This window comes from Magnolia sinica, chromosome 4, assembly GCF_029962835.1.
Source record: "Magnolia sinica isolate HGM2019 chromosome 4, MsV1, whole genome shotgun sequence".
Classification (NCBI taxonomy): domain Eukaryota; kingdom Viridiplantae; phylum Streptophyta; class Magnoliopsida; order Magnoliales; family Magnoliaceae; genus Magnolia; species Magnolia sinica.
Window position 1 is genome coordinate 24,398,392 of NC_080576.1, and position 25,007 is coordinate 24,423,398.

General features: G+C 41.5%; 2 protein-coding genes across 5 annotated transcripts; one reads left to right on the forward strand and one right to left on the reverse strand.

The window, feature by feature from the left end:
- Positions 1-69: 69 nt before the first annotated feature.
- On the forward strand, positions 70-14,722 carry LOC131242806 (heat shock 70 kDa protein 6, chloroplastic-like). The gene is made up of 9 exons (XM_058241697.1): positions 70-315; positions 473-1,110; positions 2,119-2,371; positions 4,189-4,268; positions 4,388-4,530; positions 4,638-4,736; positions 13,124-13,313; positions 13,491-13,889; positions 14,182-14,722. The coding sequence occupies exons 2-9, from the start codon at positions 544-546 to the stop codon at positions 14,572-14,574; spliced, it is 2,124 nt and encodes a 707-aa protein (XP_058097680.1). The 5' UTR covers positions 70-315; positions 473-543; the 3' UTR covers positions 14,575-14,722.
- Positions 14,723-17,040: 2,318 nt separating this feature from the next.
- Positions 17,041-24,627, reverse strand: LOC131242807 (uncharacterized). 4 transcript variants are annotated; one of them, XM_058241699.1, is made up of 4 exons: positions 24,342-24,627; positions 20,353-20,402; positions 19,862-20,163; positions 17,041-18,124 (listed from the first exon to the last, which is right to left on the reverse strand). In XM_058241699.1, the coding sequence occupies exons 3-4, from the start codon at positions 20,013-20,015 to the stop codon at positions 17,373-17,375; spliced, it is 906 nt and encodes a 301-aa protein (XP_058097682.1). In that variant the 5' UTR covers positions 20,016-20,163; positions 20,353-20,402; positions 24,342-24,627; the 3' UTR covers positions 17,041-17,372. The 4 variants fall into 4 exon arrangements, with proteins under 4 accessions (XP_058097682.1, XP_058097683.1, XP_058097684.1 ...); XM_058241700.1 differs by having other exon boundaries at positions 24,299-24,627; XM_058241701.1 differs by lacking the exon at positions 24,342-24,627 and adding an exon at positions 24,286-24,309.
- Between the last annotated feature and the right edge of the window lie 380 nt (positions 24,628-25,007).

The following is a 25,007-nucleotide window of genomic DNA, read 5'->3' on the forward strand; positions in this document are numbered from 1 at the left end:
GCAGCTAAGTCGCGTCCCAGAATCGAGCCTCTCGTCGTCCGGATACTCGAAGAAGAGACTCAGGCTAGCCAGAAGCTCCTCGACCTTTCCGACCGGGCAGACCCGAGCCCGATCCTAAGACAAGATATAGCTGCCCGTCATCCTACGGGCAGCGAGTTTTCCAGAACGTCCACATGTCAGCACGCAACCCACCTTCCCTCCATAAAACCCTCGCTCCTCTCATCCTTTCTTATCATCTCCCCGTAGACATCAAAGCTACTCAGAAGTAGAAAAACAGCAAAGGAAAAACCAGTGTTCATTTCCAGTGCTTCTAGGGTTAGGGTTTTTTCATTCTATTTCCAGATCTTTGAATTCTCTCTCTATCGAACTTCTGTTACAGTTCTAGGATTCTGAATTCCCTCTCTATCGAACTTCTGTTACAGTTCTAGGATTCTTTTTCGATTTTCCCGTAATCTCTCATTTATTGAATCAGACCCCTCAGGACCCCTCTTTTTGGCATCCAACACCCTTATTTCTTGGAGACTTACCTGATTACGGTCGAAAATGGCGTCGTCGTCGGCAGCACAGATCCACGTTCTGGGCGGCGGCGCTGGATTCGGTTATTCGACGCCGAAGAGGACAGGGAGCTCCGCCGCGCCGAGGACGGTTTTTTTGGGGCAAAGATTGGGTAGCAGTGGCTTGCCACGGTCGGCTTTCTTGAAGATGGGGAAGAGGAACGGAAGCACCAGGACTACGGTGGGGCCTGTTCGAGTTGTCAATGAGAAGGTTGTGGGGATTGATCTTGGCACCACGAACTCGGCTGTGGCGGCAATGGAAGGTGGGAAGCCAACGATTGTGACTAATGCTGAGGGGCAGCGTACGACACCGTCCGTCGTTGCCTACACGAAGAATGGGGACCGCCTCGTTGGGCAGATTGCAAAGAGGCAGGCTGTTGTTAACCCTGAGAACACGTTCTTTTCTGTCAAGAGGTTCATTGGAAGGAAGATGTCAGAGGTTGATGAGGAGTCGAAGCAGGTGTCATACCGAGTGGTGAGGGACGAGAACGGGAATGTCAAACTTGAGTGCCCTGCAATTGGGAAGCAGTTTGCAGCTGAGGAGATCTCTGCTCAGGTTCGAATCTTCTATCATTTTATCTTTTTGAGGGTTATGCTAATGTGCGCTGAAAGTGATACTGTTCTCTTTATCCTTAACCACCTGTGGTGGATTGTGGTTTTAATTATGGAAATTGTTGATATGGAAATTTTGAGATATTGACATTTGCAATGCTGGAGAACTTTTATATTTGTTATCGGGAAGCTAACAAAAAAATCTTGGGAAGAAAGCATATTGAGAACCCACCTGAAGTAGTTGATTTATTCTCATTGATCGATTTGATTTACTCCATTTAATGGTTTTGAATTAGTTGTATGAATGCTCAGTTTTTTACATAATTGAATAGTGACAACATGTTTGAGCGAGTGCAATACTTTATTGTCTGAAGCAGCTTGTAATTCTACCAGTTGTGTTGTTAAAAGTAGTGATTGGTGCTATTGTATTCTGGAAGAGAATTATTGGTTTCGAGCTCATCTTCTTCATCAGTCCCTTGCTTTTTGTTAGTATAAGGATGCTTCTTTGTATCTTTTAGCTAGTCTGTATTTGGAAGTAAAAGTGCACATGCTTTCTTTGTGAAAAAAAAAATAGTATTGATCATGTTATTTATTGAATGCGGATGGTGAATATAAGATTGTTGTAGGCTCCAAACCATGGCTCAGTTGTAGACAGTGGGTTTCATCATTGAGGTCGTCACAGGTTTGAGTCCATGTAACCTTTCAAAAAAAGAATATAAGATTGTTGTTAATCCGGGAGTCCAGAAATTACATTGTGTTCCTGGTTCTCCTTCAGTAAGGAAGTTATTGCATTTGTTTCTCCTTAATGCATCGACGATTGAGTCATTTATTTACAAGGGAAAAAAATCAACCACAGTAGACCAGCGCCTGTTCTCTAATTTTTATTATATCAAGTTTTACCTATTTATTCACAACTGCGCACCTTTTGGTTGGAGATTTGAAAATCTAGCTGTTTGGGCACACATTTTCATGACATTAAGCTAACATGGAAGCATTATTCTTGTATGTTCAGGTTTTGAGGAAGCTTGTGGATGATGCATCAAAGTTTTTAAATGACAAGGTCACTAAAGCAGTTGTTACTGTTCCTGCATACTTCAATGATTCCCAAAGGACAGCAACAAAAGATGCTGGTCGTATTGCTGGTTTAGAAGTTCTTCGCATCATCAATGAGCCCACTGCTGCTTCATTGGCATATGGATTTGAGAAGAAGAACAATGAAACCATTCTTGTATTTGACCTAGGGGGTGGCACCTTTGACGTGTCAGGTATTAAGAAGACTTATGTTATTGCTTCATCTTGCTTGCCTTTGTCTAACATGATTGAATCCTTCATTCCTTTTCTCTACCAGTGTATCTTAGTTTAGGGAGCTGCAACATAATAAATATTGTCTGGAATAGTTAAAAACCTGTTATGGTGTTCACTGAACTCCCATGGCAACTCACATGAACTGGGTTGCCGCAAGAAAATAATCTTCTTACCACTTCTGGCATTCATATGCATGTGAGTGTACTTTTGAGTATGAATATATTTATGATGTGGCGGCACTATTATATTTGCCACTTGGAGACTCTTGACCCTTTACAGCTTTTTGGAGGCAATTTCTCAACAATGGCTTTCTTTTTTCCCTTTTAAAAAAGAAGTGAATGTCGATGGTCGAGCTTATTATTAAGCTCTGGTAATGGGGTCTGGATGCCTTTTATAGGTGTTCATCATGGTGTACCTTTATCCATGACTAATGCTGCTACAAACCCGTCGTGCATTACAAGCCATTGCATTTTTTGTAATCGTGTGCATGCGACCTTCCTGGTAATGGTTCCTGCAAAAAATTACTAATAGCGACGTTTCTTGGATTCTTTGTCAGCATAATTGGTCCTTTTCTTATTGGGATGTATTTTGACGTATAAACGATTGATTTTTTGCCTTGTCATCGAGTAATTACAAGATACTACTAAATTATAATGGTTATTGTTTTGAATATTTATTTGTATGGATGAGTAGGAAGTCACCGACTGACACCCCATATCCATGGCCATGTTCTGCATGCATGCCTTTTTCCAAGTCACATAAAGACTGTCAGTTACCCTTTGTTCCACATCTATTAGTTAATAATTTTGAATGCCAATGAGATATTTTCATTTCTCACAATAAATCCTGTATGTTTCTTTCTTTTGAACTACACACACACACACACGCATACATACATACTTGGCTGTAATGCTGTATCTGCCTTTCTATTTTGAGTATGGCGATCATTTTTACTGTTGTAGTTCCTGTAATCTCCTCAAGAGTCATTCAAGCTTGTCATCTAGTTGGCACTTTCTGTTATTGTATTTCAGAGTCTGTTCTATTGTGGTTCTAGTGTCATGTTCACATGAAGCATTGCTGCTACCTTTTGCGTCGAACATGTTATGTTGTAGACACTGTTGCTACCTTTTGCCTTGAACATGTCATGTTGTACAACAACTGTTCCGTTAACTTAAAAAAAAAATAAAATTGTTCCCTTCTTTATGTAGAGATTGCCAATGGATTTTTTATTTTTATTTTCTTTAATTCTAAGCATTTGAAAGGAAGTGGTTGTCAAACTCGAGCAACTATTTGGAGTGCTAGCGTCCATCTGTGGTTTGGAGCTTTCAACTAGGGAAAATTTTAGGTATGACTAATATTAAAAAAGAAAAAAAATCAGATATGAGCTTTCAACGCAAGGAAATGGCTCAGTGACAAGGATGCTGATTGCAGAGAATTTTGCTTGAATCACTCAGTTCTATCTTGATTACTAATAGTCCTCAAGAAAAAGGACTTCCAGTATCACAGCAGTCCTTTTCGTGGCTATCAGTTGGACCTATTTAATTTCATAGATTGATGTTAAAGCAACTGCGAGAAAGTCCTTTTCAAGCTAGAACTTGGACTTGGGCCTAGTTAGGGGTGGATAGGAGGGGTCAGGTGGGTGAAATGGGTGTGTATGAGAGGTTGTGCATTGCCTTGTTTGGCATGTGTGCAATTAAACCATCATGTAACTTGTTAATGACCAAGTTCTATGATGTACCTACTGTTTTAACTAAATGTTTGGTTTTTGGGATTGCAGTTCTTGAGGTTGGAGATGGAGTATTTGAGGTACTCTCTACCTCTGGGGATACACATTTGGGTGGTGATGACTTTGACAAGGTTGGATTCTTATCCATCACCATTATTTATGAGAAAAATTTTAAGAGTTGTCACCTTTGGTATTGTAGATGGTAATTATGGTTTGTTGGATTTTAAACATGCACCATTAATTCAAACAGAGAGTTGTTGATTGGCTTGCTTCGAACTTCAAGAGAGATGAAGGTATTGATCTTCTAAGGGACAAACAAGCTCTCCAGCGTCTCACTGAGACGGCAGAGAAGGCCAAGATGGAGTTGTCTTCCTTGACTCAGACAAATATTAGGTTCGTTGATTTGTCTTTATGCTCCCAGGAGCTTGATGGTTCTCATGCAGGTTGTTTTTTATTCCTTATTAGTATCTCTTCCTAAAAATGACTCTCCTTTTTGTCAGTTTACCATTCATTACTGCAACTGCGGATGGCCCCAAGCACATTGAAACAACTCTTACAAGGGCCAAGTTTGAAGAATTGTGCTCTGACCTACTTGATCGGTAAGTAATTTCTTTTCTATTAATGCTATTGTTCATAATCTTTATTTCTTTTTTGAAAGGCAAAGAATTTTATTAAAAGAAGATCAAAAGAATACAACCCAAAGGAAATAAGAAAAACAACACAAGACGCCCCCAAATTGGGGACCTAATCCCATTGTATACCAAAATGTTTATGTAATGGCTGTTACATAATGGTAACAACCATAAACGTTACGTGTTATGGAGCTGAAAGGACCGTCACAGAAAAAGTGCCCCGTTACAGACCATAATGGCCCCATAATGGTCCCAAATCAGTTATTGTTTTCAAAAAAATAAAAAAGGCCCAACAGCCATAACAGCCCGTATCATAACAGTAATGCCGGTGGCTGTAACGGCCACCGTTATTGTTATCGAGCACCTTGCCCAATCGCTGATTAGTAAGAAAGCCTTAGAAATTGTTGCCGAAATAGAGGCACTCAAATTCCCCCCCCCCCCCCCACCAAAAAAAAAAACAAAAACAAAACAAAAACCACCCACCCAATGGTCCAAAGACCAGCAAGCAAGGCTTTCCTCCGCTTGTTTCTTCTGGATCTGATTAGCATTCCATCGTGCCATGAAAATAGCCAACCCTTCCGCTAAGTGCGGCATCACCCAAGGGATGTTGACGAAATTCAAAATATCGTCCCCCATACCTCCAACAAATGGGTATAGGACAAAGCTATCTCATAGCATAATGTGTAGTGAATGCTATAGAATGTAGTGTAGCTAAAATGCTACGTGGTGTAAGCTACAGAGCATGTAGCATAGTGGGTAGCATATGCTACCCACAGTAGCTCGTAGCATAATGTGTAGTGTACGCTACGGAATGTAGCGTAGCTAAAACACTACATAGTGTATGCAGGTAGCGTAAGTTATAGAGCATGTAGCATAGCGTGTATGCTACCCGAAATCTCATTTTTTAAGTGTTTCTTCTATGTTAGTTCAACACCTATTTTAAAATGGCAGTGGCTCATTCCCATCACACATGTCATTACATTAGATCAATCTAGGCTATCCATATTGTGGATAGAGTACTTGGATCAATTTAGACCATCCAAATTGTGGTCCATAATGTGAATTTGTGTAAGATATATATATATATATATATATATATATATATATATCTTTATATATCTTTGTGAAGATCGTTATGTAAAAACACATTTTTGACATCCAATTGATGTAGAGGCCAACCGCGGTTTATGGCGATAGACAAGATGCATATATAGTTTAATTTGGTCACTGTGACAAGTTTCATTGTAATCTTCTTCATACTTACGAGTGAAGTCCTTGGCAACTAGCCATGTTTTATATCTGTCTATTGAAATGATGTGTACAATACTGAGGTCCTTTGTGGAGGGCAACTGGGCAATCCATTTGTTCTGGTTCTAACGTTGAACAATGGTGTTTGAGGCGAGTGGGAATTTTCTTCCTCTAAGAGTAGACCTTGAGATAATTGGTTGGAGTGGGGTTTAAGACCTCTTAAATATGAGATTCGTTAATGAGAGGAAGTGGAAGAGGTGTAAGTGTGTGTATATTGTCTTGTGAATTGAAATAAGGTACGCTCTTAAAGGATGTGACATCCTTGGAAACATATCTTTTCTTATTTACAAGATGATAACATTTGTACCCTTTCTCAGAGTTTTGCATACCCCACGAACACATTTTATTGATTGTGGACCTAGGTTTGTGCGAGATGGTGCACCCAAAACACTTTTGGAGGTAGGATAAATAGAGATGCATGAGGTTTCAAAACTTGTAATGGGTAGTTGCCTATGAAAACATCGGTCAGAGACCGATTGATTTTATATGTACTTGTGTAGCAAGGAGAATAGCTTTATCTCAATTTTTTGGTATTGATATGCCTATTAGTAAAGATTGGGTGACTTTTAATAATGTCGATTTTTACATTTAGCTACTTTGTTTTGTTGCCTTGTGTAAGGGCACAAGGTTTGAAATTCTACATTACATATGCGAAATATTTTTGTAAGTCCTAGTGTATATATTCTCAAGCATTATTAGATTAAAATGTTTTAACCTTGGTATTGTATTGTGTAGTAACTATATATATATATATATATATATGGTCGAGGTCGAGCTGTGTGGGCCCCACCATGATGCATGTCTAACATCAACACTGTGCATTTGATGGGTCCCCTTTAAATGATGGGATATCCCAAAAATCAGCCTTAATAAGGAACTCAGGTGGGCCATACCATCTAAAATAATGTGCAGACATGGTTAAAACATATCAAAGCACTCGGTGGGGCCCACCTAAAATTTTGATGCATCTGAAACTTGGTCTGACCCCTCTTCCAAGTGGTGTACACAGAATGGATGGGCTGGATTTGTGAACCACACCTCAGTGGGCCCAACAAATGATTATGAATGTTTTAATGGGAGGATAACCCCTCTCAACTTTTCTATGTGGTGTGGCCCACACAAGTCACAGATTGACTTGATTTTTAAGCCCTAGGCCCACCATGGATGGTGCATTGGACTGATGGGGTAGATGTTTGATACGCATCACGGTGGGGCCCACACAGCTCGACCTCATGGGAAGTTCCCATGAGCTCGACCGCATAGAACCTTTTCTACGGTTGGGCTCATGGGAACTTCCCATTAGGTCGAGCTTTTTTAGAAGATAAACCATGTAAATCGCGAAAATTCATTGATAAATGATAGGAGACGTAGTTGCTAATGGAATGATGCGTACAAGACCGAGGTCCTTTGTAGAGGGCAACTAGGCAATCCATTTGTTCTGGTTCCAACGTTGAAGAGTGGTGTTTGAGGCGAGTGGGAATTTTCTTCCTCTGAGAGTAGACCTTGAGTTAATTGGTTGGAGTGGGGTTTAAGACCTCTTAAATATGAGATTCGTTAATGAGAGGAAGTGGAAGCGGTGTAAGAGTATGTATATTATCTCGTGAATTGAAATAAGGTATGTTCTCAAAGGATGTGACATCCTTAGCAACGTATCTTTTCTTATTTACAGGATGATAACATTTGTACCCTTTCTCAGAGTTTTGAGTACCCCACAAACACATTTTATTGATTGTGGACCTAGGTTTGTGCGAGATGATGCACCCAAACACTTTTGGAGGTAGGATAAATAGAGATGCATGAGTTTGCAAAACTTGTAATGGGTAGTTGCCTTTGAGAACATCGGTCAGAGACCGATTGATTATATTTGTACTTGTGTAGCAAGGAGAATAGCTTTATCTCAATTTGTTGGTAGGGATAGGCCTCTTCGTCAAGAGTGGGTGGCTTCTAATAATGCCGGTTTTTACATTTAGCTACTCTGTTTTGTTGCTGTGTGTAAGGGCACAAGGTTTGAAGTTCTACATTACATACGCAAAATATTTTTGTAAGTCCTAGTGTATATATTCCCAAGCATTATTAGATCGAAATGTTTTAACCTTGGTATTGTATTGTGTAGAAACCATTATATATATATATATATATATATATATATATATATATATATATATATATATAAAATCATTGGGGGCTTACCTCACAACTTTTTATAAGATAAACCATGTAAATTGTGAAAATTCATTGATAAATGATAGGAAATCTTTGAAGCCAAATACAGAAACTATGGAGCAACTCCCCATGTGTCTGAATGGTTTAAGCTGAAATGAATTCAATGTCTTTATATTACTCAAGGTAAATGTAGTTTGACAATGCTTGACTGACAAGTTTTACATTGTAAGTAATCAATTTTATTGAATTTTTTAGGGGAAAAAAATGGACATAATGATTACAAAGATATATGACCTGGTTATCAATTTTATTGAATTTTTTAGGAAAAAAATGACATAATGATTACAAAGAGATGATCTAGGTGGGCGTGCCAAAGGGTCACTCAATTTTTTTTATCTGTATATCGAATGCTGAAACACAAATACAGCTAGGTCGTTCTCGATTGAGAAGATAGAGTACTTGATCTTCGTGGCTACAACCAATTGTCTTCTTCATTGCCAGATCCTAGATGACATGATGGGATTAATAAAAAGTAACACAACAATTTAATTGTTTGGTTAGTGATCTTATGGAAAGAAGATTAGATGAAAACAAGGGAACATGCACTGTAGAAGAAATAGACGGGGAATAAGAAAGACAAAAGGTTTCCTTTCTTAGAGCTTGAAAAGGGAACCGTTGGCCAATTTAATATTGAGATAGGAGAGTATGAAATGTATTCATCAGTTGGACCTGTTGTGCAATCAGATGCCTTGAATCAATGATCTAGGATGTTTGGGAAACACGGTTTGTAGTTGCAAAAGCACATGAAATGACTGATTTATTTGGTTAGCAACGATGATGGATGTGTGAAGAGCTGCCACTTTTAGGTCACTAATGGTTTTATCACTTGGTTCTTGATTACTATGGGTGGAAGTATCTTCAATACTACTCACATTGGCAAAAGAATTTGTTTTGATATCCTTTGGCCAAAGATGAGGATGAGGGACCTAACAATATTCCTTTAGATGTCTTCTTCCACAATGTGTGCACGTAAGCTTATATTTGTCCATGTTTCTTCATCTAGTTCCTTGCCCTTAGCATCTTTAGAGTTTGTAGTCAAGGCTAACTATTCTAGAAGGATGGCATGGGAAATATTCCGTTGTCTCGCCTCTATATGTATGTAATTGTATGTAGTAGAAAGAGATTCTTGGGAGAGAATTTTGCATTTGTTGAGGTTTGAAGTTCAAACCCAGATTAACAAGAAACTTAAAAGAGTTGAGAGTTGTCATATTTGAATTTTCAGAACTTCCAGTTCTATGATAGCTGTTTGACAGTTATTCAACTCTTAGTACTTTTTAGTTCAAATTAGCAAAATATTCTTTGACGGTTCCATCTCCTTGTTTGGGATTGTTTATCTCTGTGTGGAGTGATCAAGTTGGGCTAAGTCTTTTTGTTGGGAGTACATTTTAGCGACTTTATCCCACATCCGTTGCTGTTTTGAAGAGATAAGAGCCCACGATTAGTGTTTGGTTGCATGGAGTTTAGCCACCAAGACATTGCAAGCCAGTTTTCACTTTCCCATTCATCATATGTGGGTTCATCAGAATTGAGTTGTTTCTTAGTTCTTGTAATGTATCCAGTCTCTTTCAAGCTCCTATATGCATCCGGGCTGCCTGGGAGTGCTATAAATAATTTGTGCCATCTAGTTACTCCAGTTATTGTAATTTTAGGGTTGTCCATTTGTCAAAATGAAATCTGGGTGTGTTTATCATCTCCTATTTAGAGAATTTAAAAAAAAAAAAAAAAAACTTTATAGAATAGTCAGAGTGCCTGTTAGAGGATCGCAAGCTAGCTTTGCCACTAAAAATTGGTCCAGAGGATGGATCTAATGGTAGATGATGATCCAGGTGGTCTAGAAGGTAGATTTGGTGATGAATGAAGACGATTCCACTAGATCTGGCAGCAGCAGGTGGTCTTGGAGACCGATCGAGCGCTTATTGGAGTATTACATGTCAGATCCAATGCCATTAGGTCATCCATATGATAGTTCCAGAGACAGCAGGTGGTTCTGGAGAGTTCAATGCTAGATCCTGCAGCAATTGGAGGCCTGCAAGGCAGTTCCAGCAATGTCAGTGACTTCTAGGCTGGATTTCGACAATATTAGAGGCTTCTGGGCTTGATTCTGGCGATGTTAAGAGGCTTTTGGGCTTGACTCTGGGGACGTTAGAGGATTTTGCGTTTGATTTCAGTGGCACCAGAGGCTTCAGGGCTCAGATCTGGCTACAGAATGGCGTTGAGACTGGATTCTGGCGACATCAGAAGCTTTGGTTGTTGATCTGGAACCAGAAATGGCTTTAGGGTTGAAATCCAGCAACGACTAGGACTCCTAGATCCATATCTGATGCCAGCGATGGAGTTTGGTGACTGCAGGGGCTTCTGGTGACAGATCTGGGTGCCAAAAAAAGGGCCGGAATCTGTAGTAGGGGTACTGAAGCTTCTTTGGTGAGATTTGTATCTGGGGATATGCCATTTCTACTTCCAAAGAGGCTGACCGGAGGCCGGAGGAGAAAGACCTTCCGGATGAATTACTGATGCATCTGTAGGGTGGCGGAGAAACACCGGTCTCCTCACTTTCACCATCTTACCAGTTTAAAAAAAAATTGACTGAAAACCTTCAAAATGAAGGCTGAAGAAGAGTAGGATTACCAGGACTGGCTAAAGTGGAGAACGGAAGGAAAGATGGGATCAGTAATGCTATGATACCATGTGAAATCAGGAGAAGAAGAGATAGGAAGAGAGATTTGTCTGTTCTCTCCCTCCTCGATATTGAATTTAAAAGAGAAGACTTCAGGCTAGAGAAATTGTTTTACAAGAGGAGACTTAATGAGATAAACATAAAAAGGGGATTAGATTTCCTAATCCTAATTGTAATCAAAGTATGGTATTCCACATGCGTACGCAGATTTGTGTACACCGCAGGTGTATGCTAATCTCCCAACAGGGGAATAATCCCATGTATCTGGACCGGGTGGGTTGGGTTGAATATAGAGGAATTTGAGTTGAATTCGGATTGGACCCCTCAGGTTGGAATTTGGGTTTGGATTGCAGGTTGGGTCCTCTTGAGGTTGGGCTGGGCCTAAGGTTGATCCTCAACCGGACCCAACCTGCATGAGTTGCACCCTTAGGGCCTGTTTGGATTTACATATACCATTGTGTTGCATTGTGTCCATCTACTGTTAAAGTATACGTTCGACCAAAATCGAAATACATCCACATACGCAGAGGACAGGCGAGTGTTTGGATTAGATTGCTTGTTAGGCAAGTATACAAATGCGTCCAAGTAGCCAATGTTTGGATACGACGTATATGGGCCATGTAGTGTATATACTTTTTATATCAAAGCCGAAATGCATTGCCTCTTACCACTACCTGGCTTTGATGGGTTGATGGTCAGTGCCATGTGGTCCTCAAAATGATGTCTGTGACCCATCCATGCCGTCCATCTATTTTACACTCGTCAGATCGTGAATGAATTAGGCCCTTGTAGTCAAACCATCCTGTCAGCCCATTCATGGTGGGGCTCATATAGCCATCCATCATTACCCACGGATGGAGGTGAGGGAGGCAATCCGATTCGGCTGCCAGGATCTACTACTTGTGGGACCCATCAGGATATGGCCCAGTGCATCATTCCGTACAAACTCAAGGAAGATATGAGTAATACCTCCACCAATGATCAGCTCGGATGTAGCAGAGTCTTACCGCAAAAAAAACTTTCCAAAAACAGATGGTGTAGAAGAAGAAAAAGGAGTGCGGGTTTTTATAATCGTAGACTTCTTCAAATCAAGGTCTATCCATGCCCTTCACTTACCTTTAATGGTTGCATGCATTGGTCATATCCCATCTTCCACACTGACTGAAGAATATTGCAAAACCCTTTGATATGACGTCCTGAGATTTACTTGAAAATCTCCTGATTCAGTGGTATACCGAGATGTGGAAAGTAAAAATCTCTTTCACAAACAGAGGTGTATACGCAGACCGTATACACCCCATTGGAACAAGGGCTACTTGAGTTCAAAGAGGCCGGTGCGACCTAACTCCTGAATTGGCTCATTTTTTCAGGAGAGAAGCGTACCGATACGGATTAGGGAAGGAGGACATCGGTTCCTGAACAATCTGGTTTCAGACCTCCGATCTGGGAAAGGAAATCCCAGATCGTCCCGTTCCAACTCTTTAAAACGAGTTTCGCCTGTGATATGAATCGCAAACCGTCGAAAGAGATTCGGAGGAGGTGACTGACCACATGCAGTAGAAGGCGGACGATGGGAAGAGGTGAGGGAGTAGCATGCAATGGTCATCCATAGATGCGGCTTCCCTTCCGTCCCGGATGTCTTACCCAATACTACATCATGAGTGCATTGCACTGCTCGATGCACTCGCCTTGGACAATATTGCACCACCATCTCTTAATCTTCATTCCGTGACGTATTCGCGGGGATGGTATACCCTGGATTTCAACTTAGTATCAAACATAGTATATGGTCTATTTCGACATTTAATACAATACAAATCAATCCTGACCGTCAATCCAAACAGGGCCTTAGGAGCTATACAGACTCGAATTTATGAAAGAAGTGACTTCCCTTAAATTTGTTATTTTCTTTTAGGGGCTTTGTTTTTGGACATATTTTCAGTTTCATTGACAGATTTCATATCTGTTGTTAGATATCATTGTTTCAGTTTCATCGACAGATCACATCTGTTGTTAGATATCATAGTTTCAGTTTCATTGACAGATTTCATATCTGTTGTTAGATGTCATGGAACAGATGCCTGCTAATTTGGATATTTTTGGCACTTCCAAGTATAAAGCTGAAACAATTTCATGTTGTCTTTGCTAGGCTTAAAACCCCTGTAGAAAATGCATTGAGAGATGCGAAGCTCTCCTACAAGGATTTGGATGAGGTCATCCTTGTTGGTGGATCAACCAGAACTCCTGCAGTTCAGGAACTTGTGAAAAAGTTGACCGGAAAAGAGCCCAATGTCACTGTTAATCCAGATGAAGTTGTTGCTCTTGGTGCTGCGGTTCAGGTGAGTCATGATATCTGTGTTCCAAAGTTCTGTATTTACTCTGATATGTTCCCCATTCTCTCATCAGAAATGGACCTTCATAAGAACTGTCTTGACTCTCCAGATGATTCTGTTGTATGACTGTGCTGATGTTTGGGTATATCATGATCTCCGTTACTTTAATTCACTGAATTCCAGGCAGGGGTACTGGCTGGGGATGTTAGTGACATTGTGCTCTTAGATGTGACGCCGTTATCTCTTGGTTTGGAGACTTTGGGTGGGGTGATGACGAAGATCATTCCGAGGAACACAACATTGCCCACCTCTAAATCTGAAGTCTTCTCAACTGCTGCAGATGGTCAGACGAGCGTTGAGATCAATGTTCTCCAGGGGGAGAGGGAGTTTGTGAGGGACAACAAATCTCTTGGTAGCTTCCGTTTAGATGGAATCCCACCAGCTCCTCGTGGTGTCCCGCAGATAGAAGTCAAGTTCGACATTGATGCCAATGGTATCCTCTCCGTTACTGCTGTTGACAAGGGCACGGGGAAGAAACAAGACATCACTATTACTGGCGCCAGCACATTGCCCAGCGATGAGGTCTGTTATTTATTTATTTATTTTACTGCAGCCGCTATTAATAGTCAATCAGCTCTTAGAAGACTGGGTCTTGCATGTGAAAATATCAATGCTGAAACAGATACTATTTTAAGCTTGTAAAAGTATAAATTCACCTTCATCTAGTTTTGAGTTCTGTCAATGCTAAAAAAATAGAGAGATTTCTGTAAATGGGTTCTTCACTGATCCTGCTAACATGAGCTACATGAGCTTGGAAAACAAAGTCTAGTCCAATGGATTTTGATTGATTGTTACAAGAAAATGTATGTTGCAGGTGGAGAGGATGGTGAACGAGGCAGAGAAGTATGCAAAGGAAGACAAAGAGAAGAGGGATGCCATAGACACAAAGAACCAGGCAGAGTCCCTCATCTACCAGACGGAGAAGCAGCTGAAGGAGCTGGGAGACAAGGTCCCGGCCCCTGTCAAGGAGAAGGTGGAGTCCAAACTGGGAGAGCTCAAGGCTGCGCTCTCTGGTGGGTCGACTCAAGGCATGAAGAATGCCATGAATGCACTCAACCAGGAGGTGATGCAGCTTGGCCAGTCCCTCTACAGCCAACCTGGTGCACCCAGTTCGGGACCTGCTCCTGGGGCCGAGTCTGGGCCAGCCACTGGCAAAGCACCAGACGGCAGCGATGTCATTGATGCTGACTTTACTGATAGCAAGTGAGAAAGGTGAAAGGTGAGCCTTTTTTTTTAAATTTTATTTTTTTGGTTGGTGACCTGTATAGGATACGATTGTAAGAGGAATAATGGGATTAGGACATAGTTTTTCTTTTTCTTGTGGGGTTTTGGAATGAGAAATAGATACTAGGATTTTATGCTGTTGTTATAGCAAAGCCCACAATTGCAGACGCGGTTCTCTGGAAAGGCTTTTAAAGAAAGGAACGGGTGTCTTCTTCTTCTTCCTCTTATTTTTATTTTATTTTATTTTATGCCTTAGATTAGTGTCAATCGGGTGAATATGTAAAGAGTAGTTTGTTTGCGAATCCATTTCATCCCTTTTTTAAGGACCTTTGATAGCAAGGATTTAAGAGGAATTTGACCCCTTAAATCCTCAAAAAGATTCGAGATCTTCCTTTTGGTATTTCGATTGTAAGCCCATAGATATTATGCTAGTGGCACGGGTTAGCTCAATCGAAACCAAGTGTAACCCTGCTGTTCCCAATCTACAGTCCCAAGATTATATTGGTTATGTTGGAAATTTTGTGAATATTTCTATCATTAAATTTATTCACATGTGAGAAAAAAACACACTATAATTCTAATCAAAATCCAGGTTGCCAAACACAATTTCTGAATTTCACATGATTCAAAATTCAAGCTGTCAAACACTCAGATTTTGAATCCAAGCCCCTTGAAAGCCACGCTGCCTGACAACCTCATAGAGCAAGAACTAATGGTCCTGATTAAAAGGATAATGCGACCCAACAATTAGGACTAGCTTTTTGCTTCCTCCTACTTCATAGTGGAGGTTTGCTGGACCTACACTCATCTTGCATGTGCACCCACTATTACATGGTTGCTGGACATGTTAGGGAAAGATGGTGTGTCCCAGAAATGAGGTGGGCTCTTAAGTGTGGCCTTTGGCAAGTTGCCTGTAGAATTAACATTCATTTTGCACAAGGTTTGGCCTGTTATATGAGGGGACAGGTAATTGGTGAGTTGGAGCTGGTTTGCACGCAAGCTGCTGTTTGTAAAGGTGATATCATTTAGGGAGAAGAGTAGACTAGGGCTGTTAACATGCACTCAAAAAGTTCGAAGAGGGCTCTGGAGAGTTGGACCCAAGTTCGAAATCCAGGCTCGCTGGCTCTTGCTCCATTCTGGTCAGTTTCAATGCTTAAGATTTCCTCTGCTCCATTCTGATCAGTTTCAATGCTTAAGATTTCCTTTACATTTTCGATGGGCTTGACTACTCTTGGAGACTTTTAAGTATGGCTGAGCATTGCCACAAGTTCTGAAGCTCGTTCAGGTGGTTCCCATGAAAGCTGTGCATCGTCTCCTTCTCGCTTAACTGCAGCTTCTGATGTCTTTGGTTGGAAATAAAGAGTTAACACATCTTATGATATATAAACGGCTTTAGTTTGCTTTTCCTGAACCGTGGTATTGTTTCAGTCTTGTTTTGGACACGACCAAGGGCTAATGGCACGTATTTTATTTCCACTGAACAAGTCGTCTTGTTTATTGGTTTGATGCTCTGTTTGTTTTATAGGCATTCTGCCTTTTTGGTCGGTTAATAAAGCTTACCATCCAAAACGAGAGAGAGAGAGAGAGAGAGAGAGAGAGAGAGTATTTGCTTACTATTCATGAACGAGCTGAATTTTCTCGATCCATTTCAGTTCTGCTTCTGAATCATTTTAGAGCATTATATCTACACCGTTCATCTATTTTTAGAGATCATTTTAGAGCATTATCCAAAAAAATGAATCATATCCAAAGATCATCTGGACCACACAACAATTAGCAGAGGAGATAATGATTTTCACCCTAAAACAATTCTTAGGGCCCACCATAACGTTTATTTTCCATCCAATCTATTCATAAGGTCACAAAGACTTGAATAAAGAGGAATTTTTTATTTATTTATTTATATTGATCCAAAACTTCTGTGATCCCAAAAAGGGTTTCAATGGTAGACGTTCAATCCCCTACTGCTTTTTACAGTGTGGTCCACTTGATAGTTAGATCTGTCTTATTTTTCGTCTCAAGCCTTAATACAAGCTCGTCAAATGAATGGACGGTTTGGATATAACACATACCTCATGATCAGACCCACAGAACTCACTGAGGTCAATACAGCAGCTATATAGTGTAATACAGCAGCTATATAGTGTGAGGTACACTAGCCAATCCGCTACCCTTTTTTAGGCATTCCACCTTTTTGGTCGGTTAATAAAGCTTACCATCCAAAACGAGAGAGAGAGAGAGAGAGAGAGAGAGAGAGAGAGAGTATTTGCTCACTATTCATGAACAAGCTGAATTTTCTCGATCCGTTTCAGTTCTGCCTAATTGCTTAGGCTAAACACTTATGGGACATGTTTGTCTTTCTATGCGACAAATCCTACTATTCCATAATCCATTTCCAAGCCAGCCCACCCACCCCCCCAAAATAAATAAATAAAAGAAAGAAAAATCCTGTAAGGGAAAATGTATTGACCCATTTTCAACGGATTCTATATCACGAATTGGTTTCAACAAAAAATTATCCACCCGATGAAAATCTTTTACTCTTTTAACAATAGAATTTCCTCTGCTTTCTTGTGTATTCCCCCCAAGGGATTCTCTTCAAAAGCACCACATCCCTTTTACTCAAACCTGCCAATCCATGATCTTGAAAGAATTGCAAATCCCTCCTACATTAACAACCTTCATTGCACATCTTCCAAACACCACAGACCCAAAAAAAAAAAAAAAACCATTTGAACCAAGACCCACTATAGTAGGCAGATCAGATGATCAGTCTCTCTCTTATTCCCATCTGTGTCTCATGGGGCTCCGTGGGAGGCCATCTCCATCCCCTAGTCCTCCACTCCTATAGGCCCCACACCCATCCATGTGTCCGCATCCTACGTACCCACCACTCACCCTGCATGGCCCAACTGGAGAGTAGTACCTCACAGCCTGCCCCGTCTGAATCCGTGCAGCATCAGCTCGAACTGTCACTGCCGGTGGCATTGGCTTTCCAACAAGCATGTTGTGGTGGAAATGCTGATGGTGGGTGTGCTGGTAAGGCCCATTGCTAAGTAGGTTGGGTGAGCTATGCACCTTGTGCACCTCCTGTTGTATGCAACGACTATGATGGCTGCAGCCAACTACACTGTTACACATGACTGCATCGTGATCCGAATTGTAGGAGGTTTCAGGGGCGATGGACTTGGGTGAAGAGCCTGTGGAAGAGACGGTGAAGATCGAGTGGCCCACGCTGCTAGGAGAACGTAAGATACCATTGATAGCATCAACATAACGCTGCTCTAGCGGATTGGTGGTAGAGTCCCCAGCAATGCTGCTCGAGGTGATGGGGGTTGATGGGAAGAGGAAGGTGCGAAACCGTGGAGCCCCGCCGTGGGATGATGATTTGGACAGGCGATTGTACTCATCGAGCATGTGGTTGAGATCTTCATCACATGTGACAGAGACTAAGGTGTCGAGTTCCTCTGGAATCAGCTGGTACTTGAGGACTAGGTCGCCTTCCAACAAGCCAGTCACCTTCTTCATCAGTTCTGCAAGGAGGAGGAAAAAAGAAAGAAATGTTAACAAAAGAGAGACATGCAGAGGAATTCAATTTGGACAGTTCTCATTGTCTGTGTTTTATCCACATACCGTTCCTCCATTTTGCCAGCTCATTTTAGGGCATGACCCCAAAAATGAGGCAGATCTAATCTTAGGTGGACCACACCAAAGGAAACAGTGGTGATTGAACACCCACCATTAAAAACTTTTTTGGGGGCTACAACAGTTCGGGATCAAGCTGATATTTGTGTTTTCCCTTCATCCAGGTCTGTGTGACCCAATCAATAGGTTGGATGGCAAATAAACAGTATAGTGGGTCCTAGGAAGTTTTTAATGTGGCAGTTCAATCACCACTCACCACTGTTTCCTGTGGTGTGGTCCACCTGAGATTTCGATCTGCCTAATTTTCAGCTCATGCTTTAAAATGAACTGGCAAAATGGATGGACAATGTGGGTAAAACACACACATACATAATGGTAGGGCCCACAACTTTTCCAGCACTGACCAAGAACCGTGCTGTGTGCTACACTATGCAATCTGAGTATGGCACACGTGTACATGATACAGACCGCTCATCAGGCAGGCCAGCCCATCACCATGTGCATACCCATGGGGCTATGGCCAAAATCAGGTTGACTGGGAGATCCTGAGTGCTCTGTGTGGGAAAAGGCGCCAGTGTTACTGTTGAGCATTGTAACAAGCAATTGGGATTTTGTCCAGTTTGGCTGATATTAGGTTTGGCCATGGTGGCAATTGAGAATTCATGTGCAGTGACATGTGAGCAATTAGCGCTAGAGTAGAGAAAGAGACGGGTGAAGTCATGTTTGAGTCGAGCCAGCACTCAATGTGCCTAGACCTATAGAAGGGGGTCCACCTATATCAATCCTCACATGTATGAAAGAAATGGACAGTTAAAAGAGGATAACCGTCAGTCCAAACTGAATATCATCTATCGTTAGTTCATGTGAATTACTCGTACATTCAAACTAAGTGGGGTCTACAATGATGTGTGAATACCATCTAATCGGTCCATTAGATATGCCCCAATGTTAGGCCTACATCCCAAAATCCAGCCCGATTCATAACTTAGCTGACCCACAGGGCAAACATTAGGGAGGAGAGACCCACTCTAGAAACTTCTAGATGGAATATGGATCCACCGTGTAGTGTATATATCATCTCACACCCACTCATCAGGTGTGCCCCACCATGATTAAGGCTAACCAAATCTCAAAATTTTCAAATTTTAAAGTCAGCCATAACAAGTGGATACATAGGCTGTAGAAATGATTGTACATTGCTCATGTGGTGTGTCCCACCTGAGTTTGACAGGGATGATTCTGGGGATGTACCATGCCCACGAGGAGTCTACCCTAATGAACGGTTTGGATTAAACATAAACATTGCGGGTGTGCCCGACTCAGCTCGAATGCACGCAATCATTCCCCTTTTTATGTTATGGGAAAGGGCTATATATAGCCATTCTGGACCGTCCATTCAGTGTTTAAAAAAAAAAAAAACGGAGAATTGGAAACAATAGGATCAGTAGGGCAAATCAAGCGTTCAGATTGTCCAATCAGTGTGATTTTCAGGTTATGCTCAATCTAGGTCGAAGTCCACAAATTGGACGGTCCAAAAACGCGAACGGCGGATTAGAATGCAATGCAATCGGGTATAATGTTGAGCAGGAAAGCATATGAAAAAAGCAGAAGGGGAAGAAACTCGCCTGAGAAGGTGATGTCACGGGGGACAGCCACGACACGTGTGACCCCACCCACGTACTTGAGCTGTCCGTCTGATGGCCTGGGCAATATCTTCCCCCCATAACTGCACAAGAACTTCACCCGATTCTTCGGCGACGATACTGCCTCCTCGCCCATCCCAACTCTCTACTCGCCGATATTCAGGTCCCGACCACGGAACGTGATGTCTTCCCGCTTTTCTATACCTCGCCCTCACCACCAAAACAACCGTCCAAGATCCGACCAGCGACAGAAATTTACTCAATCCTACGTTTCAGTTCCGCTCCTATAAAAGCATGCAACAAATCGCCAAACGCTTCTTAGACACGGAGAAGGGCAATAAATAGAGAGACGGCCCACCTATGGAGAGATAGAATCGAGCACACGTACGCCCTGATGGCACGTGTGCTAGCTTTTGCAGCAAACCGTCTATAAATAACTAATAAATAAATTCGAGTTTGGAAGTTTCTCGAACCTCTCAGATCGGCCTTGCCCTAGATTCCTTTCCTCTTCTTTTCCACCAACCTGAAAAATTATTTATTTATATATATCAGATAAATAATAATAAAATAAAGCTCACGGAATTATAAATAAAAAAATAATAATAATTGAGAATCTCTCTTTCTCCTCAAGTTACAGGGCATCCGCACACGCGTCCACGAGGAACATTCGTACGGGATTCGAGAAGTTTGTTGGAGGATCCTTATTATGAATGTTTATAGTAGGTGTAGCGCGGCAAACGTGAACCAAGAAACGGACGGTTACGAATGAATAAGATAATCAATGGTCTATTTCGACGCGCATGTGCTGCCGTTAATCTGCTGAGTGTACCGGCTACTGTTCTTGAACCAATGCACCTTCTGATGAGCGTCCCGGATTACCTAACATACGTTGGCACGTGTGATGATTCGATTACAACGGACGTGGATTGCGTGGGTCCACTGATGTCAGGACTTTGTGGGGCCCACCATGAAGTATGCATTTTATCCACGCCGTATATCTATTTTGGCAGATTATTTCTGGGAATAAGCACAAAATCGAAACATATCAAGATCTTAAGTGGACCACACCACAGGAAACCGTGGGATAATGACATCCACTGTTTAAACCTTGGCCTACAGTGATGTTGCGGGAGCCGATTCGGTACTACCCCACCAGGCTAGAGACGGACGGTCAGGTCAGGGCATTGTGGGGCACACCATTATGTATATGTTTAACCACTCTGTCCATCTATTTTGAAAGATAACGTTAGCACATGATGCTAAGTAGGAGGCAATTTGAAAGTTCATGTGTACCACACTATACGATTCAGCATGGATTAAACTCTTATCATTGAAAACTCGCTGAGGCCTGCCTAATGTTTATTTGCCATCTACCTTGTTCATGAGGTCACATGGACCTGTATGAAGGATAAAACATAAATATCAGCTTGATACAAAACTACATCGGATCCAAGGAGTTCTCAACCGTAGATTTTCAATCCCCACTACTTCCTGTGATGAGGTCTACTTTCATCTGACTCTGTTTTAGGCTCTGCTCTAAAATGAACTTTCAAAATATATAGATAAAAATAAAACGTATATATAATGATGGACCCCACAAAGCCCTTGACATCCGTCTCAGGCAAGGTCCTTGATGGGAGAGTATCCGATCCGACAATTTATTTGTCATCCCATTCATACTACTTGGGGCTCATTTGGATACTACCAAATAAATTACCTTTTCTACTTAATGTGATCGATAAGTAACTTATTTCAAATAAACAAGTTTGGTTTATAATTAGTTATAAGTAACTTCTTTACTTAAAAGTAAATGATAAATAGAGTTAATTTTTTTTTATAGTTTTTCTACTTTTCATAAGTTGTTGAAGAAAAAAATAAAAGACACCGAAAGGAGAAGCTAATAAGTATTTGTTTAAGACAGAAAGGAGAAGCTAATAAGTATTTGCTTAACAAATGTACTTACCTTCTTAATAAGTAGAAATTAAGATAAGTTACTTGTGGCATAAGTAACTTATCTAAAGCAACTTGCAACCGTCCCCTTATGGTGTGGTCTACTTTATAAGTAGAAATTAAGATAAGTTACTACTGGCGGGTGTTAAATCCCCACTGATTCTCATGGTGTGGTTTACTTTAACTTTGGATATGCTTCAGTTTTGAAATCATACCCTACACCAATATGGAAAAATGGTTGGACAATGGAATTGAAATACATATATCATGGGGGGCCCTAGCGTCCTCGCACCATGTAGCTACATGCACAGTACCCCCTTGGGTAGATTGTCCACTGATTGTCGTACCGAATAACTCAGCGCGCGGGTCACTCAGCACGGTCTGAATAAACCCTATGCCCCCATTTGATATAAACTCTATGCCCCCATTTGATATCTGTGTATTATCTGCATCATCCATCTATTGCCTCAGCTAGTTTTAGAGCATGAGCCTAGAATTGGAGCATATCCTCAAAAAAAAAAAAAAAAAAAAAAGTGGAAATGAAACGCCTAGACATGAAACCCATTAGGGCTCACTGTAGGCAGTAGAAGGTTTCAAGGGTCAATTTCATCATCCCCACTTCCTGTAATCTCCTCGCGATAGAGAAGTCCAAGGAGAATGAACGGGAAAAGATTGAAGAGATCTCGGCCATTCAGCAGGTGGGGCTAAAAAATCGGGACATTCAGCTCATCATGTGCATGTCACGTGTATGGAAACAATGGACAGAAGAAAGAAGTGACCGGCTGTCTACTGTAATTTACACGTGCGGCCCACTCGATGAGAGGACGTCGATATCTACGACGGAGCACGGTGACTCTCACCTGATCGAGTGGCCCATACCCGCACACGTGTTCCATGCAGGGACGTGTACGGTTGGTGGCTATTCATTTCCCTCTTTGATCACCTTGGGTACTTTCCTTCAAGGGAAATAACCACCAAAAGCGCCCTAATTCAGACGTCCTACCTGAAACTTGTACTTGATAGGGACACTCCAAATGGGGTCCACATTCCACTACCCAAATCCTATGATATGAAATAATTTCCAATATCCTAGAAAAGAAAGTTTTAATAAAAAATCATACGATCTTAACCATCCAAACAATAGCTCTACCAATTGGACGGGTGTGATTTGTCAACTGTTGAAACTCGTGATAGCAATCAATCCAAATGGGGAAATACCCAGTGAACGGTCCGGATCATGGAAACATTTGGCCAAAAAGAAAAATGAAAGAAGGAATCAAGATTGCAGCTTTTTTTTTAAAAAAACCTTTGCTAGGCCCACACGCGTGCAATAAAGCTCATGTTCAGGCTACAAAAGTGCCAGCATGGCACGAAATTTCCAAGATCCAGTCCATCCATCTGATTGGAAGCATTGGATAGATGCCCTGCCCAATCAAGTAGGTTGATCTACCGTTCAGTTGGGTCACGGTTTGCAAAAAAAATCGACGGCTCTGAAAAACTTGACTGAAGTTTTCTAAAACCCATCCGACCAATCTGATGGATGGAACAGATCTCACACGTACGTGCCATGCTGGCACATGTACGGCGCGTACACGAATTCTATTGCAGACGCGTGTACCCTTAGCACGAAATCCCTATATATAAAAAACTATTAAGATAAAAAGGAAAAGATTTCCCATGCGATCTGGCTCCGAACTCGCAGCCGCGTGATGATCCAAAGCGTTCATCCAGCTTATATGCTCCACGGAGGAAAGAAAAATCTACTGAGATCCTCACCATCTATTCAAGGCAAGTAAGAAACTGCTTTTCTGGACCGTTGATTCTAACTTACACGGTATGGACGGTGAGATATCTGATCGATTTATAGTGGATCCTTCTGGATGAGCAGCTAGGATCATCAGATGGTGAGGCAGAAGGAGCAGGCATCGTGGGACCGCCTCCCACCAAGGTTTGAAATCGGTGTGTCAGGTATCGTATCGTTCACCAACGATACAGCCACGTATCTGCCTGTATCGGATGTTTCGGGCCGATACATCGGTATCGTTTCGGGCGATACGTACCGGTTCCGGACGATACTCTCTACAGTCTTTTACAGCAAAAACTGCTAGATCGCACAAATCCTCTAATGGCGAATAAAACAGCTCAAATCAGGAAAGAGCAGAAATCAAAGCTCCAATAACGATCCTTCCAGATTTTAATCGAATCTGCTATAAAATTCCTATCCCAATGGCTCCCCTATATAAAAAAAACGCACTAAAGAAGAAATCGCAAAAACTAACAGAAATCGAATCTCCCATGTCCAAATCGCGACCGACTCAACAGCAAAATCCAAAACCTGTAACGGAAATAATCTTCCGATCGAAGAAAAAACCTCAATAATCATAAGAAACGCTCAATCTACGAGATAGAGAGTACTCCGAGATGGTGAAAAGAGAGCAGAAATCGAAAATCGATACCGTATATTTCTACCTCAGCTACGAGGAGAAAGAGAGCAGCAATCGTAGATCAGTACCGTGTGTTTCTTCCTCAGCCACGAGCGCTCGATCCAGAGAGAGAGAGAGAGAGAGAGAGAGAGAGAGAGAGAGAGAGAGAGAGAGAGAGAGAGAGATGTTTGGAGAAGCGACTGGAAATCTGGTATTTATATGTTGGGAATTAGAAAAGGGAAGAGAGAAGGGAAAGGAATATTCCAAGGAGAGCTGAAAAGAAATGGGAAAATACGTTTTACTCCTTTCCTCGCTATCCGGGAATGGAGGTTTCTCAACGTCTCTCCTTTCCCTTTCTCTCTTTTCTTTTTTTCCATTTCTAAGACAAAAAAACCAACGCCTCTTTTATACGCTTCTCCCACTTGCATTTCGGAATAATGCCATTGATGACGTAAATTACCTATATACTCTTCCCCTTGAATATAGGCCCACCTCTCTCCAGTAAACTCGGCTGGGTAAACTGGGGATCGGGATGGTGAATCTAGTGGTCCCCACTAGGGATGGCCGATGGTCAAGGATTCGCCCAAAATGTATGAAGCAAAATGGATGGCTAAGATTGTCTGATTTGGGTGAATTTTGAACCACAGGCCGTCTAGAGGTATCGAGCCCACCATGATCTATGTGTCTTATCCACGCCGCCCATCCTTTTTACCAGCTCATTGTAGACCGTCAACGAATTGAAGCATATCCAAAGC

Bases quoted from the DNA above. Each gene is read 5' to 3' on its own strand.
- LOC131242806 (XM_058241697.1), top strand. From the start codon at position 544: ATGGCGTCGTCGTCGGCAGCACAGATCCACGTTCTGGGCGGCGGCGCT. The intron at 2,372-4,188 runs GTATTAAGAAGA...TTGGGATTGCAG, and splicing joins TGGCACCTTTGACGTGTCAG to TTCTTGAGGTTGGAGATGGA. The intron at 4,737-13,123 runs GTAAGTAATTTC...TGTCTTTGCTAG, and splicing joins TGCTCTGACCTACTTGATCG to GCTTAAAACCCCTGTAGAAA.
- LOC131242807 (XM_058241702.1), bottom strand. From the start codon at position 20,015: ATGGGCGAGGAGGCAGTATCGTCGCCGAAGAATCGGGTGAAGTTCTTG. The intron at 18,125-19,861 runs GCGAGTTTCTTC...TCCTCCTTGCAG, and splicing joins CCGTGACATCACCTTCTCAG to AACTGATGAAGAAGGTGACT.